At 39.8% G+C, this 17,997-nt stretch overlaps 2 protein-coding genes across 7 annotated transcripts in view; one reads left to right on the forward strand and one right to left on the reverse strand.

Annotated features, from left to right (window-relative positions):
• LRRC32 (leucine rich repeat containing 32) overlaps nucleotides 1–17,997 on the forward strand; it is a 360,881-nt gene that overhangs the window by 210,350 nt on the left and 132,534 nt on the right. The gene's annotated exons all lie outside the window — the stretch shown is intronic.
• The window catches only part of EMSY (EMSY transcriptional repressor, BRCA2 interacting), a 59,370-nt gene that overhangs the window by 36,918 nt on the left and 4,455 nt on the right, over nucleotides 1–17,997 (reverse strand). For 4 of the 6 annotated variants that reach the window (XM_050930330.1, XM_050930319.1, XM_050930326.1 and 1 more), the window contains exons 3-7: nucleotides 10,767–10,866; nucleotides 10,142–10,216; nucleotides 7,507–7,682; nucleotides 5,783–5,935; nucleotides 1,562–1,821 (exon numbers count right to left, since the gene is read on the reverse strand). In XM_050930330.1, the coding sequence (XP_050786287.1) occupies nucleotides 1,562–1,821; nucleotides 5,783–5,935; nucleotides 7,507–7,682; nucleotides 10,142–10,216; nucleotides 10,767–10,866 (764 nt within the window). The remainder of the gene's footprint in view (nucleotides 1–1,561; nucleotides 1,822–5,782; nucleotides 5,936–7,506; nucleotides 7,683–10,141; nucleotides 10,217–10,766; nucleotides 10,867–17,997) is intronic. The other 2 variants (XM_050930347.1, XM_050930339.1) reach the window with 1 other exon arrangement.

Here is a 17,997-nt window from a genome sequence, read left to right on the forward strand (position 1 = left end):
GCAAAACTTGTGTTCATCCAGACAAATGTTCTGTCACTGGTTAAACCAGACTTTAATCTAAATAATATTTGCTGCATGGAAAGCAAGACCTTATATTTGATGTGCTCATGCTTATTTGCATGCCATTAACCAGAATGCTTTTCCAGCAGACATTTGTTTGAGCAGTGATACTTCTGGACTTCAGGGAACTAAATGAAAGCATCCCCTACTTTACACAACTGAACAGACATTATGAAAGGCCAGGAATAAATGCACTGCATACTAAAATGTAGGAAGTTACTGCACTGAACTAAGTGTCCAAAATCAAGACATGGGAAGTGTGCTAATCCACATAAAGTTAGAAAGTAAATCTGAGTCTAACACAAAGATTATGGTGGTGAGGTGGGGCTCAAAAATCAAGCATCTCTCATTATCTGAAAAATGCTTTCTAGAGGCTAATCTAAATCAATACTCTGTGTCAAGGTCAAATTAATCTCTCATGAAAATCTACTGAAATCAATAGATACGCCAAAAATGAATTTGGTTTCCACTGTCACTACTGTGTTTAAATTTAAATAGGATTTATTTATTTTAGTTAATTAAAATACATCCAGTCAATACTCTGGACCCACAAAATCAAAAACAAAATGTCATTTAGGACCAGTCCATAATCTAAAACCCTCCCCCCAAAAGTCTGAGAGAACAAGTAGGTCTTGCAGCATGACTGGAAATCAACAAATGCAGGATCCATTTTAAAAATATTCTACAGCTGAGGATTGCTTGCCTCCAGCCCCATTATGGTCAAACACGGCACTGTTAGTTTGAGTACCCAGGTTATCTCAACTGCCACAATACTGTGTAAAGGGAGTAGAATGAAAAAGAAAATAACATCCCCACAATCTCTGTTCAGATCTAGCAACAAGTCCTGCTGGGCCAAAGAGAGATCTCAGGCCTCCTGGAGGCATGATTTCCTACACAAAGTAGAGTGGGCCATGGAAAGACCAAACCCAGTTTTCTGGAGTCTTACTACTGCAAAAATAGAATAATTTTAATTAAGGAAAAGAGAAATAAGAAAGATTACCTTTGACCACAAGTTGTTACCATCTGATGGCTGCTCATTGGCCTATGTGATCCAGTTCTGTGGACTAGTGCCCATATCACAAAACCCAACACCACAAAAGGTACTAACTGGCAACTTGTTGGCAGTCTCACCAGAGAGGCCAATAATTGAATGAGCATGGAGACTAAATTCCCTCTCATCCCTAGAAGGGATCCCTTCAGGTCAGGGTTGATGCACATTGGTGGGGCAGCGTAGGGGAAGCTTGCACTCCCACTGCCTGTGCTGTACCTGTTCTGTGGATAAAAAGAGGGCTTCAGTCTCCAGGACTGTCAATCCAGGTCCCTTCACACAGAGGCGCACTAAATTCACACAAGATTTTTGTTTTAAAAAGAGGCATCATCTTACCCAAACAACAATCCTTAAAATATAGCCTGACACTTTCGTAGAGCGGAAAAAGCTAAATATGTTTTATTCATTGACGGAAATACAATTACATAATGCTTGGCGGATTCCCCCACATACCTTCTGTGTTGTTGTGTTTGTTGTCTGTGTTGAGGGTTTAGTGAACGTTATTTTCACAGGAGACATGTGTGGCGGTAAGGAGTTGGCAATGCTCTGCATGATATTACTCATCTTGGGGCTGCCACTTACTGGCACCGTGATAGTTTTAGTGACAGGAGTGACAGCCTTCGGGACTTCTTTCAGAAGAACAGGGGAGGAACTAGAAGAGTTAGTTCGTCGCCTTTTACGGGGCTTTTCATCATCATCTGAGCAGCTGACACCTGGAAGAACAGGACTTTTCAATTATATAGCACTTTTCATCTGACCATCTCTTATTGCTTTCTAATAACATTAAGTGCTTTCTAACAACATTAAGCTTGTTAAGTCCTACATCCATTTTTCAAATGGGAAAACACAAGGCAGAGAGAAGATAAAACCTTCCAGAGGTCACAACAAGTCCATGACAGACCTGAGAACAGAATCAGCTGTTCCTATTCCCTCCCACAGATCACACTTATTGTCATAATACTGAATTTCTCTTAAAAAACAAACCACCAAGGGTACTGAGTAATTTTGCAGTTTAATTCTGGATAAGAAATTAAAAGAATGTAACAGTCAGTGTTGGGGTTTTGCTAGTCTGTGTAAAAATGGCACAAGTTACACTAATGAGACTGCATATGTGTGAGGGGAGTAGGAAGACATTTTTCAAGTGCATTCCTGTTCAGAACGCCACATTCAGCTTTTCCAGCAGTTTTCATCTATGGCAATTATACACATGTAACTAAAATTTCCCCCTTGGCTTCGTCACACCATGCCCCCCTTATCCCTTGTGCCTTCTTTAATGCAACCCAGTATACTTGCAGCAGCATCCCTTTCTCTTTCAAATAGCTTCTGAAGATCTATTTATCAAATGATGCATTCCTGCTGCCAAGACCACATCCCACTTTGCCAACTTGTGCCTTTAGCAGTTTGAAGCAGTGACTATTTTGGCGCATTTTACTCACTGTATGCCAAAAAGCAAAACTTTTACCAATATGCAATTCTGCAAAAGAAACTTTTTGCCTCAAAAAAGTTTCTTCACCCCCACAATCACCCACCTCAGGTGCCGAAAATATATCTGCTGTAACATTCCACTGAACCACTGACACTAGCTTTCTAGAACATGCTCTGTTGATCTTTAATAAAACACTAGACCTTGTCCAAGATTCTCTTACTTCGACTGGCCTTAAGGGTCACAGAACGTCAGACATATGCATGGATGTGTATTGTAACCACCTTTGACAATACCTCATACAGGCATGATGCCATGCTTATGGACAATCACATAAATCAAAGGTCATGAGTTGAAAAACACACTCAATGCCTTCAGTTCATCTTTGTACAAGATGGCTGGAGATGCTCATTCTCAGACCCTCATTTTGCAAAAGAAAATTAAATCTGCTCTCAGCAAAAATTCAAATGCAAAAAACTGAGGGACTGGCTGATTTAGGGGATTGAGATTTTTTTCATCCTTGTATCATTTGTTTGAATCCAAACCAGTCCTACAGTCATTACTAAGGCTATGATTGTGTCGTGGAAATTTTCAGTGAAAGTCATGGACACATCATGGGCAATAAACAAAGGTTCATGTAAGCTGTGACCTGTCCCTGACTTTTACTAAAAACGTCCATGACAAAATGGGGAGGGAGGAGGGTCCAGCACCCTGCCCTGCTGTGGCTGGGAACTGCTGCCCCTGCCGGGCTCAGTGGCTTGGAGCGGGGAGGGACCCCCGCCCGCAGCAGCTGAGGAGCTGCAGGGGAATCCCCCACCATCCATGTGTAGGCTGGGGAGCTGCGGGGATCCTTCCCCCCTCCCACTCCGTCTGCGGGGACTGGGAACCGCTGGGGAGCCCCCGTCATCTTGGGTGGCAGTGGGGTGCCCTGCAGCTCCCAGCCACCATGGGCAGTGGGATGCCCTGCAGCTCCCAGCCACTGTGGACTGAAGTCATGAAGGTCTACGGAAGTCACGGATTCCGTGACTTCCGTGACCTTCATGACCAAATCGTAGGCTGAGTCATTACTATGTGATGGCATTTTTTTTAACGTTTAGATTTCAGTTGTTTGAGCTAAGAGAACATTCATTTTTCTAGATCTTACATCTGAAACAACGTACCTTTCTATAATAGATAGGGCAGACTGATTTAAATCCAAGTGATTTGTAACTGCAAGTAGGAAATATTGATTTAAACAATCAATTTTAATCTCCATTTGCAATTGTACTTTTAAAATTACTTTTCTAAAGAAAGGTTTATTCTCATTGGTTGATATAAGCATTAAAACATTGATTCCCCACCAAATAAAACCTTTAGACCAAATCTGGTATTTCTTTTTGCTAACCAGGAAGATATATTAAATCTGTACATATATTTTAGAATTCATATAGCTTAACATACATTTATTCAAATTCTTAATTTTAATTTTTTTTTAATGTTAGAAAATGGTGAATTGATGCCATTCCTATGTATTAGGCAGTAATTTGTACCCGGCATTTGTGTCAAGCTGCACTTGAATGGAATTTGGAATTAAATTAAAACTGTACAAAAGCAGCATTTTTAAATTGTTTCTTTGATAAATAAAATTACCTTAAAATGTGCTGGATACATAAGAAAACAAGTTTACCAAAACATGTTTTGCATTTTAAACAGCTTGTTTCTGGTCACCGTGGGCCAAATATTGCAAAGATGTTTACATGCCTTTCTAAGGTGATTTCAGTAAGAGTTAGCTGTCTAACCTGCTTATGCATTTTTGAACATCCCAGCAGACACTTACCTGCATCTTCAGGTGACTAAATACCTTTGAAAATCTGACCTGATATCCTCCAAGTATTTAGAACTATTCTCATCATCTCCCACTTGGCTTTTATTCTTAGACAAACTTTCCTCCTTTTTCAACTCCCAATCAGTTTCTCAATATTTGACTGAACTAGTCAAAATGAAGAAAAGATTCTGCATCTGCTAATTACTTTTGGTTTCAGTTTAGTTACAGCAAAAGCTTTTCTGGAAAATGTAAATCACATTCACTCCATTATAAAGACTGAAAATAATAACAGATAATTACTTAATTACATTACATTGTGACATTTATAAAGCTTGAGTTGACCTCAAAAGTTGTTTCCTCTCTGATTCTGTATGTAATTAAAAAGCAGAATAAAACTCTGAGGAGGGCTCACTGCTGCAGCATATTTTTTATTTAAATTATCCCAGTAGATCATTTACACCTTAACACAGGTTATCAATTTCAAATTTAATTTTAGATATACATATTTGTTTAAAAATAAACCTACACATTTAAATAAAAAATCTGATTTAAATTTAAAAAATCTTATTTCTGATTATTTTATAGTCATCAATTTTTATGCACCCTGAAAGTAGAAACCAACTACATCATCTGACTATTCCTAAGCCTGTACTTCCCAACACACTGCAAAACTGTGGTAGTATGCAAGCCATAACACTGTGCAAGTAAATGATAATAGAATCCCTGGGTGAGGTTAGTTGTGTAGTTTTTTTAAAAGTTCAGCTACTGCTCAGTAAAAAACAGTAGGAAAACGATATTATTTTAAATTTATATTCTTTTGGTAATATCCACAAAGGGCCAAATGCTTAGCTGATTTACATCAGATAAGGATTTGGCCCCTTACCTTGACATGCCATATCACTTGCTGCTTTAGGGCACATAAGTGCTTGTAGGAAAATGATATTCCTAGAAATTCTCCTGCTAATTTGAAAAGAGAAAAAGGGTTTCTCCCCCTCCCACAAATGATAAATGACTGCACTGTAGGCCAGGTGCATACTTTGGGGAAGAGGTGGAAGGGAAACCTCCTTCTGAAGCATTAGGTATGACCACATAAGAGGCAAAATTCCAAACTAGATGGACAAATGATCCACTATTGCATGGCAATTCCTAGGTTTTATTTTTCATACTTTGCACTTCTATTAACCCAGACATCAAAATACCTCAAGAGTATTTTTCAATCAATGAATTGAGCCTCAACATACCCTCATCAGGAAGGGAAGTATTAGTCCCACTTTAACATCTTTGTGCCTTAGTGTATTTATCGGTGAAGTGACTTGTCCAAAGCCACACAGTAAATTTGAGGCAGAGCTGGGTTTAGAACCCAGATTACCTGGCTCAGAGTCCTGTGCTTTAATCACAAGACCATCCCCTTCCTGTTTTGTTAATCAAAGTTACTGGTATCACTTACTTTTGACGTAAACAGTACTTCCACTTGGCAAGACGACTACATTGGAGGCTGGACTGGCAGGTCTGGGGGACTTCACTGTTGCTACACTGCCACTTGGAACAGGGGTAGATGTTGGGGTTGAAGTGGTACTTGTGTAGGAATAGCAAACCACCACTGAAGAGGAGAGAAGACACCTTCCACATAACTAAAGTAAAGAATTCCATTATCCTAGCACTATTTTGACAGCTTTAAAGATAAATTAAAGCTTAAGGCTTATTGGGTCACTATCCACATCCTTGCCTCTGCGGTCCTGCTACTGTGGAGTGCTGGCCGCTCTGACCCAAGAACGACCATAGAATTAGTGGCTTTCAAAGCAGATTTTAAAATGTTTTTATTTGAGAAGACCTTAAAGACACCATTGATATTATTTTCTTCTCTACTGATTGTGTGTTTTACATTATAGTTTATCTTGTATGTGTTTAGTATTTTAATTAATTTTGTTTTCATGTGCTTAGGACTCTTGTGTAGATCAGTGATATAAATATAAAATTGTTACTGCATTGTGCTCACTGGCATGTCAGTCCTCGAATCAATCTGAAAACCCTCTTTAAATTAAGACAGATTAATGTCTTTTAAAATGGTTTTCCTTGTTTAATTGCTGTAACATTGATGTTTACAAGTAGTAGTAAGAGAAAGCCGGTGGTATACTGTTTCCCAAATCTGTCAGAAAAAAACTAATTCAAGAAGTGTTAGGTTTTCTGTAACTGTGTAAATATACTGTAACTAAACCCCTAAAACAAAGTAAAATAAAACTCTGCAGCTTAGATGGTGTTTGTAGGGAGTATGGGGAGGATGGGGGAGGCATCTTTTGACTTGTTAATTTAGTATGTTTGATCTGGAGGGACAAAATAAGAATGGATATTGACATCATTTTTGCAAAGTCACTTTTCTGAATATCACTATACCTTCAAGGGTCCTGTAACAATTTCTTTATTTCTTTCATTTTTAGTAATTTAACTTTGCACTATTTATAACAACTGCCACACTTTACATCTTCAAAACATTTAGAATGTATGCGGTTTACATTTTTGCCTTTCTTGGCATAGACAGTAAACCAGTCAAGTTCCTTTGTGCTTTTAGTCAATTTCATATTCCGGTTCCTAATGCACTAGCACAGGGGTTCTCAAACTTCATTGCACCATGACTCCCTTCTCACAACAAAAATTACTACCTGACTCCTGGAGGGGGGACTGAAGTCTGAGTCTGCCTGAGCCCGCTGCCCTGGATGGGGGGGCCAAAGCCGAAACCCAAGGGCTTCAGCCTCTGGCAGGGGGCCTGTAACCTGAGCTGTGCTGCCCAGGGCTGAAGCCCATGGGCTTCGGCCCCAGGTGGCGGGGCTCAGGCTTCAGCCCCAGATCCCAGCAAGTCTAAGCTAGCCCGGCGACCCCATTAAAATAGGGTCACGATCCACTTTGGGGTTCCGATCCAGTCTGAGAACCGCTGCACTAGCACAATACTACATTTAAGATTGCAAAAATTCCAAAAGGGACTGCAAATCCAATCAGATTTCATGAAAATATTTCTGTTAACACTGTATGAAAATGAAAGAACAGGGTTTTTGTTTGTTTGTTTAAAATATAACCTACACACTTTGGATCTAAGCTAGCTGACAGTGTCCTTTTAAAATGTGCAATTATTCTTCTCACACTGTCACTACTTGCAGTAAGATACTGGGATTCCCTCACCTTCTTTGTTCCCAGTTTCTGCAGGAACTAGAAGAGATGAATTGTGCTGAATAGCTGCATTGGCAACAGCATTAGCTGTTACAGTAAAGGCTGTTTGTGGAACCAGCCGTGGCATCAGCGGCACCAGTCGACGACCTTCTATAGACCATTCTGAAGAGCTGTTCGGTCCAGACATACTAAACAGAAATGCATATTATGTGAAAGTATTCTCTTATCCAGCATATTTTCTGACTAAATATGCTTTTCCAATAGAGAAAAGCTACTAGATAACAGGATTTTTCTTCTAGTGACGGCCTAGAATATGTACAGTAAATCATAACTAAAAAGGCAGTCTTGCAAATTAGTGCATATTATACTCCTCGAACTAACTAAAAAATCAGAAACACAATGTTCATGAAACAGTCATCAAACTAAGTGTGCTGTAGAAATAATCGTTTCTAAGGCAGATCTCGTTCTACTTAATTAAAAGTATTCTAAGCCCAATCACAATAGCCCAAACAAGATTGCGACTTGTCAAATGACTCAGCCTGTGCATTTCCCTTAACAGATGCCAACCACCTGGTCTTAACTTCCAATTAGCCTCTATGTTTGAAGACAAAATAGAATACTTAAGAATCATGTTAGCCCCTTTTTCTGCTGGACAGAAATGCTTCTGTTTTGTATGACCATTTCACTGAATCAATGAAGCCAGAACTGTAGACTATAGTTTTCAATTAGAGTTTCATTTGATTTATTATCACATACTGAAGAACTACTTTTAACTCTGGCTAACAGTACTAAGTAACTAGTAAAAAGATTAGCACTAATTAGTCCATCTATTTCTCAGTTAGACCCAGATTTGTTTCAGCATCTTCCATAAATTTTCTTACAGTACTTACTGATTAGCATCAGTTGAGGTAAAATTTTAATTTTCTTTGTTGAAAATACCTGCAAACATGAGTTTATATTAAGAGTGCTAACTCCAATATATCTAATGGTAATATTGCACTTTCCTAGCATCATTAAGAATTAATCCACATCAGACAAATGAGCTCTCCGCTACATTAATTTCTCAGCGAGAAAGACAGAAAAGAGATTTTAAAAGAGATATGGCATTCCATAAACTAGCACCTCCTTTGGGTTTCCTACTACGTGTCCTAGATTTTAATCTCCTTGAGGCAGAAACTGCATGAGTTTTGCAAATGGCTGACATCATCATCATTTAACAGGAAATTCAATTTAAGAAATCAATCCTGATTGTTTCAATACATAAGCTATTCCTTATTCACTTTTTTTTTTTTAAGAAAAAAATCTAAACTGCTATGTTATGTAGTTGTCTAATAGAACAGACTATTTCCAGGCCTTTAAACCTGAAACTTTTGAATGACAGTTTACAAAAGAATATGCCACTTTTGGTGAGTCATAAATATTGCTAACTGATATGATAGGCTCCTTAAACATGACTGTTTTGTTTTTTCCCCTATAATTTCAGAGTTGTAAGATTCACATTTAAAATCTATAGCTGTTTTATTATGTTAACTTATGAAAATAAAGAGAAATTCTTATACTCTAGCTGAACATTAAATAATTTAAGGCATTTCTTTCCCCCTTAAAATAAAATAAAAATCTCTCAAGCCATTTATTTCATTCTGAAAACTACTTTTATATACTAAGAGTACTAAGCATCTCACTTAAAAATAAGTGAGCACCAGTTTTCTTCCCCAATCATGCGGTCTTTGGGGGAAGAAACTGTAGGGAGCCAGCTAGAGACTGAAACTGGCACAACAGCTGCAGAAAGCAGTTCAACCATGTCCTGCCGAACTGAGGGATAAATATGGCCCAGCCAGGCCCCACTTCCCTCCAGAACTGAGACCCACCCCTGAGAACTTCCCACCCCTCAAGGAACTAGGACACACAGGGCATCCCCTTCTCCATAGCAATTGTGGGCTTTGGGAAAGAAAACGCAGGAAGGAGCCAGCCAAAACTGAAGCTGTCACAACAGCTGCATAGGGCAGTTTAAGCAAGGACCAATGGACAGTGATGACAGACTGCTTTCTGAAATTTTCACTCCTAACATTTTCCTAGTGCTGACTGCCTGTTTGCTCCACCCTCTCTGACCCGATCCCTCAAGGTCACTAAAAATCCTTTATCCTTCCATTTAGCTAATCCCCTCCTAAATGTAACCCCATCAAAAGGATTTAAACAAAACTAAAATCATGGCACAAACATGACGTTTGCAGCCATCACATTGTTCACCCTCCATATACATTATATCAGTTTCCCAACCTTCTGTTTGGTCTTATCTATTTAGACTGTAAGCTCTCCAAGGCAGGAACTCTCTCTTATACTACGTTTATATACAACACAATGGGGCCCAATTTTCAGCTGGCTCCTAAACACTACCTTAATGAACAAAACACTGACTTGTTAACTGCAGATTTAAATAACTTCCACACATTTTCATATAGTACATACTACAGATCTGCAACAGTTGAGGGTATAGTTATACGTACTACTTCATCTGTCAGCTGTGTTATCCCTTCAAGGTTGCCAGTGGTTTAAAATCTAGTATTTGGTTTAAAAGATAAAGGACTGCCCAATGGGAAGACTATTTGCTGCCTTATGGAAGTCATGTGCAGTATGATTAATAGCTTACTTATGCGCAATAGTTGTTAGCCGTTCATCATTTACGGCTCTCCGAACTTCAGCACGATGGCGCTCAGTTGAAATGCTGTCAAAAAAGAAAGCAGCCAATATATTTTAGATATTGAAAGACAAATATATTTATCTGATCCTGTTAGCGAAAATGAAAATGTTAGAAACAGCTCCACTCTGGTGGATGGAGGGGTCAGTATTTACATTTTAGAGATTGCCACTTGCTTATCTCGCTTGTGGCAGCGGAAATAAAGTATTTTATTATTCAGAAGGTAAAAGAAATAATTCTCTGGCCTAGAGAATAGAAAGGATTTTACCACAGTTACTAGAGATTACATTAGCGGTTACATGGCAGGATTTCCAATTCTGGGTTGCAATCTTACAAGGATGGAAGTGAGGAAAAAAATTTCATTTGCAAGATAAGCAAATGTGACCAGGAATCTTTGAAAGAAAAATAAATATGGAATTCCCACTGTATTGTTTCTGGAGTCTCTTTTCTGATTATGAATTCATTTTAAGAACAGAAGATGACTCTGCTAGGAAGTGTGTGCAATGCTTTTAAAAGAAAACAGGCCATAAACCAATTATAAACTCACCACATTTACCATAAGTAGAGTGAGGTTTACCTAAGCACTTTGGAGAGTTCTCCAAGAAGGTCTTTCTTATCCTTGGTAAGGTCCCCCTGTGCGCGCAAGGCACTAATAACTCCAGCATATGCCTCCAGTTCTAAGGAAATATAGAAATATGATTAGCTCTTAACCATTAACAGCAATAAGGGAAAAAGAAAATCATGGGTTTAAATACAATAGATTTTCTATTAATGTATTAACATCTTATTTAAAAAAGAAGTACATAACATAAGAACATACGAACGGCCGTACTGGATCAGACCAAAGGTCCATCCGATCCAGCCCAGTATCCTGTCTACCGACAGCGGCCAATTCCAGGTGCCCCAGAGGGAGTGTACCTAACAGGTAATGATCAAGTGATCTCTCTCCTGCCATCCATCTCCATCCTCTGACAAACAGAGACTAGGGACAACATTCTGTACCCATCCTGGCTAATAGCCATTAATGAACTTAACCTCCATGAATTTATCCAGTTCTCTCTTAAATTCTGTTACAGTCCTAGCCTTCACAACCTCCTCAGGTAAGGAGTTCCACAAGTTGACTGTGCACTGTCTGAAAAAACTTCCTTTTATTTGTCTTAAACCTGCTGCCCATTAATTTCATTTGGTGGCTCCTAGTTCTTGTATTAAGGGACTAAGTAAATAACTTTTCCTTATCTACATTCTTCACATCACTCATGATTTTATATACCTCTATCATATCCCCCCTTAATCTCCTCTTTTCCAAGCTGAAAAGTCCTAGCCTCTTTAATCTCTCCTCATATGGGACCCGGTCCAAACTCCTAATAATTTTAGTTGGCTCTCTCTGAACTTTCTCTAGTGCTAGAATATCTTTTTCGAGATGAGGAGAGCACATCTGTACACAGTATTCAAGATGTGGGCATACCATGGATTTATATAAGGGCAATAAGATATTCGCCATCTTATTCTCTATCCCCTTTTTATTGATTCCTAACACCCAGTTTGCTTTTTTGACGGCCTCTGCACACTGCGTTGACATCTTCAAAGAACTATCCATGATGACTCCAAGATCTTTTCCCTGACTCGTTGTACTAAAATAGCCCTCATCATATTGTATGTATAGTTGGGGTTATTTTTTCTAATGTGCATTACTTTACATTTATCCACGTTAAATTTCATTTGCCATTTTGTTGCCTGATCACTTAGTTTTGTGAGATCTTTTTGAAGTTCCTCACAGTCTGCTATGGTCTTAACTATCTTGAGCAGTTTAGTATCATCTGCAAACTTTGCCACCTCACTTTTTACCCCTTTCTCCACATCATTTATGAATAAATTGAATAGCATTGGTCCTAGCACTGACCCTGGGGGAACACCACTAGTTAACCCTCTCTATTCTGAGAATTTACCATTTATTCCTAGCTTTTGTTCCCTGTCTTTTAACCAGTTCTCAATCCATGAAAGGACCTTGCCTCTTATCCCATGACAGCTTAATTAAGTAAGAGCCTTTGGTGAGGGGCCTTGTCAAAGGCTTTCTGGAAATCCAAGTACACTATGTCCACTGGATCCTCCTTGTCCACATGTCTGTTGATCCCTTCAAAGAACTCTAATAGATTAGTAAGACACGATTTCCCTTTACAAAAACCATGTTGACTTTTGCTAACAATTTATGTTCTTCTTTGTGTCTGACAATTTTATTCTTTACTATTGTTTCAACTAATTTGCCCGGTACTGAAGTTAGACTTACCGGTCTGTAATTGCTGGCATCACCTCTAGAGCCCTTTTTAAATATTGATGTTACATTAGTTATCTTCCGGTCATTGGGTACAGAAGCCGATTTAAAGGACAGGTTACAAACCACAGTTAATAGTTCTGCAACTTCACATCTGAGTTCTTTCAGAACTCTTGGGTGAATGCCATCTGGTCTCGGTGACTTGTTAATGTTAAGTTTATCAATTAATTCCAAAACCTCCTCTAGTGACACTTCAATCTGTGACAGTTCCTCAGATTTATCACCTACAAAAGTTAGCTCAGGTTTGGGAATCTCCCTAACATCCTCAGCCATGAAGACTGAAGCAAAGAATCCATTTAGTTTCTCCGCAATGACTTTATCGTCTTTAAGCACTCCTTTTGTATCTTGATTGTCCAGGGGTCCCACTCTACAAGAGACTGATGATTCACAGCTATTTCAGCAAGTTACTCTGCCGTATACAGTTGTTATATATAGTACATTTTGTTGTGATTTCACAGCAGTTTCTCTAGAAAGCAGTTTAAAAGACTATGTCCAGGTGCCACAAAGACCAACCCTGCAAGCCTTCCCAACACAGCACTCCCACGGACACCAGTAGGAGTGCCACACGCAGAGGGACTTGAAAGATCAGGCCCTATTTTTGTAAAGTACCATGTAATTTTCCAGGAGTAAATGAAATATTTATAAGATCTTTAACAAAACTCCATAGGAAAGATGGAATTTAGTTGGGATTGTTTTCAAATGTGCAGTACTTTGCATTTATCAACATTGAATTTCATCTGCCATTTTGTTGCCCAGTCACCTAGTTTTGGGAGATCCTTTTGTAGCTCTTCGCAATCTGGGACTTAACTATCTTGAATAGTTTTGTATCTGCAAATTTTGCCAGCTCTCTGTTTACCCCTTTTCCCATATCATTCATGGATATGTTGAATAGGACTGGTCCCAGTACTGACCCCTGGGGGATACCACTATTTACCTCTCTCCTTTCTGAAAACTGACTTTACTCATGAAAAAGTTGCTTCTATCAAAAGAAAAACTAATATTCCTTCTAACATTCCTCTTTAATTAGGGGATGACAGCTTTTTAGACTGTCATATAAATTTTGCTGTCCATGTGTCTTGCTTAATTTCCATAACATATGTAACTGTAGTAAGAGGAGGCCCTAAGAGATAAACCTTGGTATCAGAAGCTCGGTATGAGGCCTGAGGCCTGAAGTAAAGTAATGGTCAAGATTTTGTTAACATAAAGCAAAGTTAAGCTGTGAGCCAGAGGCAGGTCCTGCTCACAGAAGCTGGCAAGGAAAGGGCTGATACTGCAAGAAGATACGTACCTAAAAGGTACTGAACACTAGATATCAGAACATTCACATACTTGCACATTCCACACAGATAACAAGGAACAGGCTGACCCATCCTAATGACAGGGTGTCATAGTATAATTCTCAAATCTGGACCTTAGCGTCCAGGATATGGTTACTAGCATAAAGTCCTCTAAGCTTAATTACCAGCTTAGATTCTGTAGCGCTGCCACCAATCAGGAATTTCTAGGGCCTGATACCCTCTGGTCCCCCCAAAACCTTCCCTGGGGACCCCAAGACCCAGATTCCTTGAGTTTCACAACAAAGGGGAATAAGCCATTTCCCTTCCCCGCTCCTTTCTTCCTCCCTGGTTACACTAGGAGACCACGGTGATTTAAATCCTTGAATCACCACTTCCCCTCCCTTCTTCCCCGGAGAGAAGATACACAGATAAACGCCGAGAGCAGGTTTTTCTTCCCTCTTCTCCCAGGGGCAATACAGATTCAAGTTCCATGAATCTAACACAAAGAGGAAATTTACCTTTCCCTCCCTGCTCTCTTTCCCTTCTCCCCACCAATTCCCTGGTGGGCACAGACTCAGATCCTTTGAGCCTTAACTTGGAGAAAAAAAATCAGGCAGGTCTTAAAGCAAAACCTTTAATAAAAAAAAGAAAGAAAACAGTAAAAGGCTTATCTCTGCAATTGAGATGGTAAAAAGTTACAGGGTCTTTCAACTTATAAACAATAGAAAGAAACTTTCTCCAGCAGAAACACAATTTAAGCTACTTCCAGCAAGTACACATATGCAAATAAGAAAACAAATTAAAAGACTATAATCGCCTTTTTTCTTACTCACAATTCTGAATAGATAAGAGACTGTAGCAGGGAGATTGGCTGAAACCTGGTTGCACCTCTAGTCCTGTCCAGGACCCAGAGAGAACAAAGACTAAACCAAAACCCACAAACAAAGGCTTCCCTCCACACGAGATTTGAAAATATCTTATCTCCTGATTGGTCCTCTGGTCAGGTGTTACAGGTCACTGTTTGTTAATCCTTTATAGGTGAAAGAGACATTAACCCTTAACAATCTGTTTATGACACAGGGCCAAAAGGGTAATATGATGGATAGAGTTGTTTTGTTCCAACAACATGTACAAGGTGAGAGGCATCACCTTACTGCGTAGAGGGGTTGCAACTCAATACGTCAGGAGTGATGTGTAACTTGTTTGTACCTGTGTATAAGAATGCATCTCTGGGGCAGTATCTTTGTCCGGCCGAGGGGGCAGTGGAAAGTCCCACCACTGACTAAGCCGAGTCCATTGCCAAAGGGCACTTTCTCATAGTATGCCCTGAATTAGACTAAGAAATTTACAGGGAACTATCATTGTGTCCAATACGGCAATAAACCTGGCCAACGTGCCTTCGCACCTTACTGGACTCTGTGGTCATTGGAGGTTCTCTTTGGTCTGCTGTGTCAGCTATCTTCGAAGAGCTGGGACAGCACACATAGGCAACACACGCATGCAGCCGAGTAATATCAACATTGAACAGAGCAGAGCACCACACCGGTAGCATCTGACAACACAGAGCACCACACCGGTAGCATCTGACAACAGTAACTATTTAAAGCAGAAAAAAATGCTATCACATTGAAGCAACGAGAAAAACTCAGATCTCTAATGTGCAACCAATACATTAAAGACAATGAACTGATTGAACACTGAAAAATGATTAACATTATTCTTTAGCTTACAGAAAATTCTAAAGAGCAAAACATGGACATACCACTCAGTCAAAATATATAATCCTAATATCACGGGGCACATCTTTCATATAAGTGGTGTTCCATCATTAAATTGAAAATATTATAGCTGAGAGCCTGTAGACATTCATATAACCCTGTTTTTGCTCCATACATTGTTTTAATATGAACTGGTTTGGAACTTGCCATATAAATTGTCAGTCCAATTTATCAGTGAATGATTTACTGTTCTAGTTATTTGAACATTTCACACACACACACAAAAGTGTGACTGAAAACCTTGTTTTAAATTAGCAATCTAAACCCTTTCCACACTATATATAGCTATACAGACCAACAAAATCAAATCCCAGTTAACATAAAAATAAGTATTAATAGGGACAGAAACAATAACAAAAAAGACTGACTAGAGCACAAATAGCAGTCAGGTAATAGCTGCCAAAATAAGCAAGACTTGCTTTCTGTATACTGTTTTCAAAAGCTGTCAGCGAGTGAGTCCAGCGGACTCAATTTACACAACCAGAGAACCATGTCCCAAACAATTCCTACACCCACCCCAGTTTTGACTAAACCTAGGGGAAAACAGAGAAGACCCACTTTAGTCAACCATTACCCCTAAACCAGGACATTGGGCAGACAATAACTGTTTAAGTATTTAAGGCTAGGATGATGAAGCATTTCATACACCAGCCCAATTGTTGTATTTAAAGTCAACATTTGCTAAGGTACCACAAGGTAATATGAGAGATACTACGGTATTTTTCTGTGTTTAGACTATGAAGTTACTTACAATAATCACTAGATGTCTGAGTTAAGGTTGGTTTTGTTTTATGGAGAGCTACTATATTAAGACCTTTAAATTTATGTTTTAGCATCTTGGCAGACAGTGAAGATCACAAGACAGATGTAAAGCAGTGCACACTGGAAAACATAATCCCAATTATACATATAAAATGATGGGGTCTAACTTAGCTGTTACCACTCGAGAGAGATCTTGGAGTCATTGGGGATAGTTCTCTGAAAACATCCACTCAATGTGCAGCAGCAGTCAAAAAACGCTAACAGAATGTTGGGAATCATTAAGAAAGGGATAGATAAGAAGAAAGAAAATATATTGCCTCTATATAAATCCACGGTACACCCACATCTTGCATACTGCGTGCAGATGTGGTCACCCCATCTCAATAGTGATGTATTACACTTGGAAAAGGTACAGAAAAGGGCAACAAAAATGATTAGGGGTATGAAACTGCTGCTGTATGAGGAGAGATTAATAAGACTGGGACTTTTCATCTTAGAAAACAGACAACTAAGGGGGGGGTATGATAGAAGTCTATAAAATCATGACTGGTGTGGAGAAAGTAAATAAAGAAGCATTAGTTACTCCTCCTCATAACACAAGAACTAGGGGTCACCAAATTAAATGAATAGGTAGCAGGTTTAAAACAAACAAAAGGAAGTATTTTTTCACACAACGCACAGTCAACCTATGGAATTCTTTGCTAGGGGATGTTGTGAAGGCCAAGATTATAACACGGTCCAAAAAAACTAGATACGTTTATGGAGGATAGGTCTATCAATGGCTATTAGACAGGATGGGCAGGGATGGTGTCCCTAGCCAGGAGCAGCGCCAGGGTTTCTGACGCCCTAGGCAGATGGCCATTTCGCCGCCCCCCCGCGGGTCCAGTGAACCTACCGCAGTCATGCCGGCGGACGGTCCGCTGCTGGAGAGGCTCCGGTGGAGCTGCCGCAGTGATGCCGGCAGGCGGTCCGCTGGTCTAAAGGCTCCGGTGGACCTGCCGCAGGCATGACTGCGGTAGGTCCGCCGGAGCCTTTAGATCAGCGCACCGTCCGCCAAAATGACTGCGGCAGCCCCACCGGAGCCTTTCCAGCACCGGCCCATCCGCCGGCATGACTGCGGTAGGTCCACCGGACCCGTGTGCCGCCCCCAAAAAATTCTGGCGCCTTAGGCCATTGCCTAGGTCGCCTAAATGGTAGCACCGGCCCTGTCCCTAGCCTCTGTTTGCCAGCAGCTGGAAATGGGTGATGGGATGGATCACTTGATGATTACCTGTTCTGTTCATTCCCTCTGGGGCACCTGGCATTGGCCACTTTCAGATGACAGGATACTGGGCTAGATGGACCTTTGGTCTGACCCAGTATGGCCATTCTTATGTAATCACCTTCCTCACTCCTATCCCTAAATAGTACAGACAGATTGTAAGGTATAGTCTCTGTTCAGTCAAGGGAAATCCAGTTAAATGGCCAAAATAAGGTAAAAAATTAGGTTTAACAAATAAAAAGAAGCAAATTCAAATTTAAGACTGCCACTTCATCCCATACTTCATGCTTCCTCAGCTATGTACTGCAAAGGTCTCAGGGCAGTGCTAGATATCACATTAAGATATGATTTAAGTATTGACACATTTTTCTAAAATCTGCTATGGTGTTTAATTTACTATA

The sequence above is a fragment of the Gopherus flavomarginatus genome, chromosome 1 (assembly GCF_025201925.1).
Source record: "Gopherus flavomarginatus isolate rGopFla2 chromosome 1, rGopFla2.mat.asm, whole genome shotgun sequence".
NCBI classification, from domain to species: domain Eukaryota; kingdom Metazoa; phylum Chordata; order Testudines; family Testudinidae; genus Gopherus; species Gopherus flavomarginatus.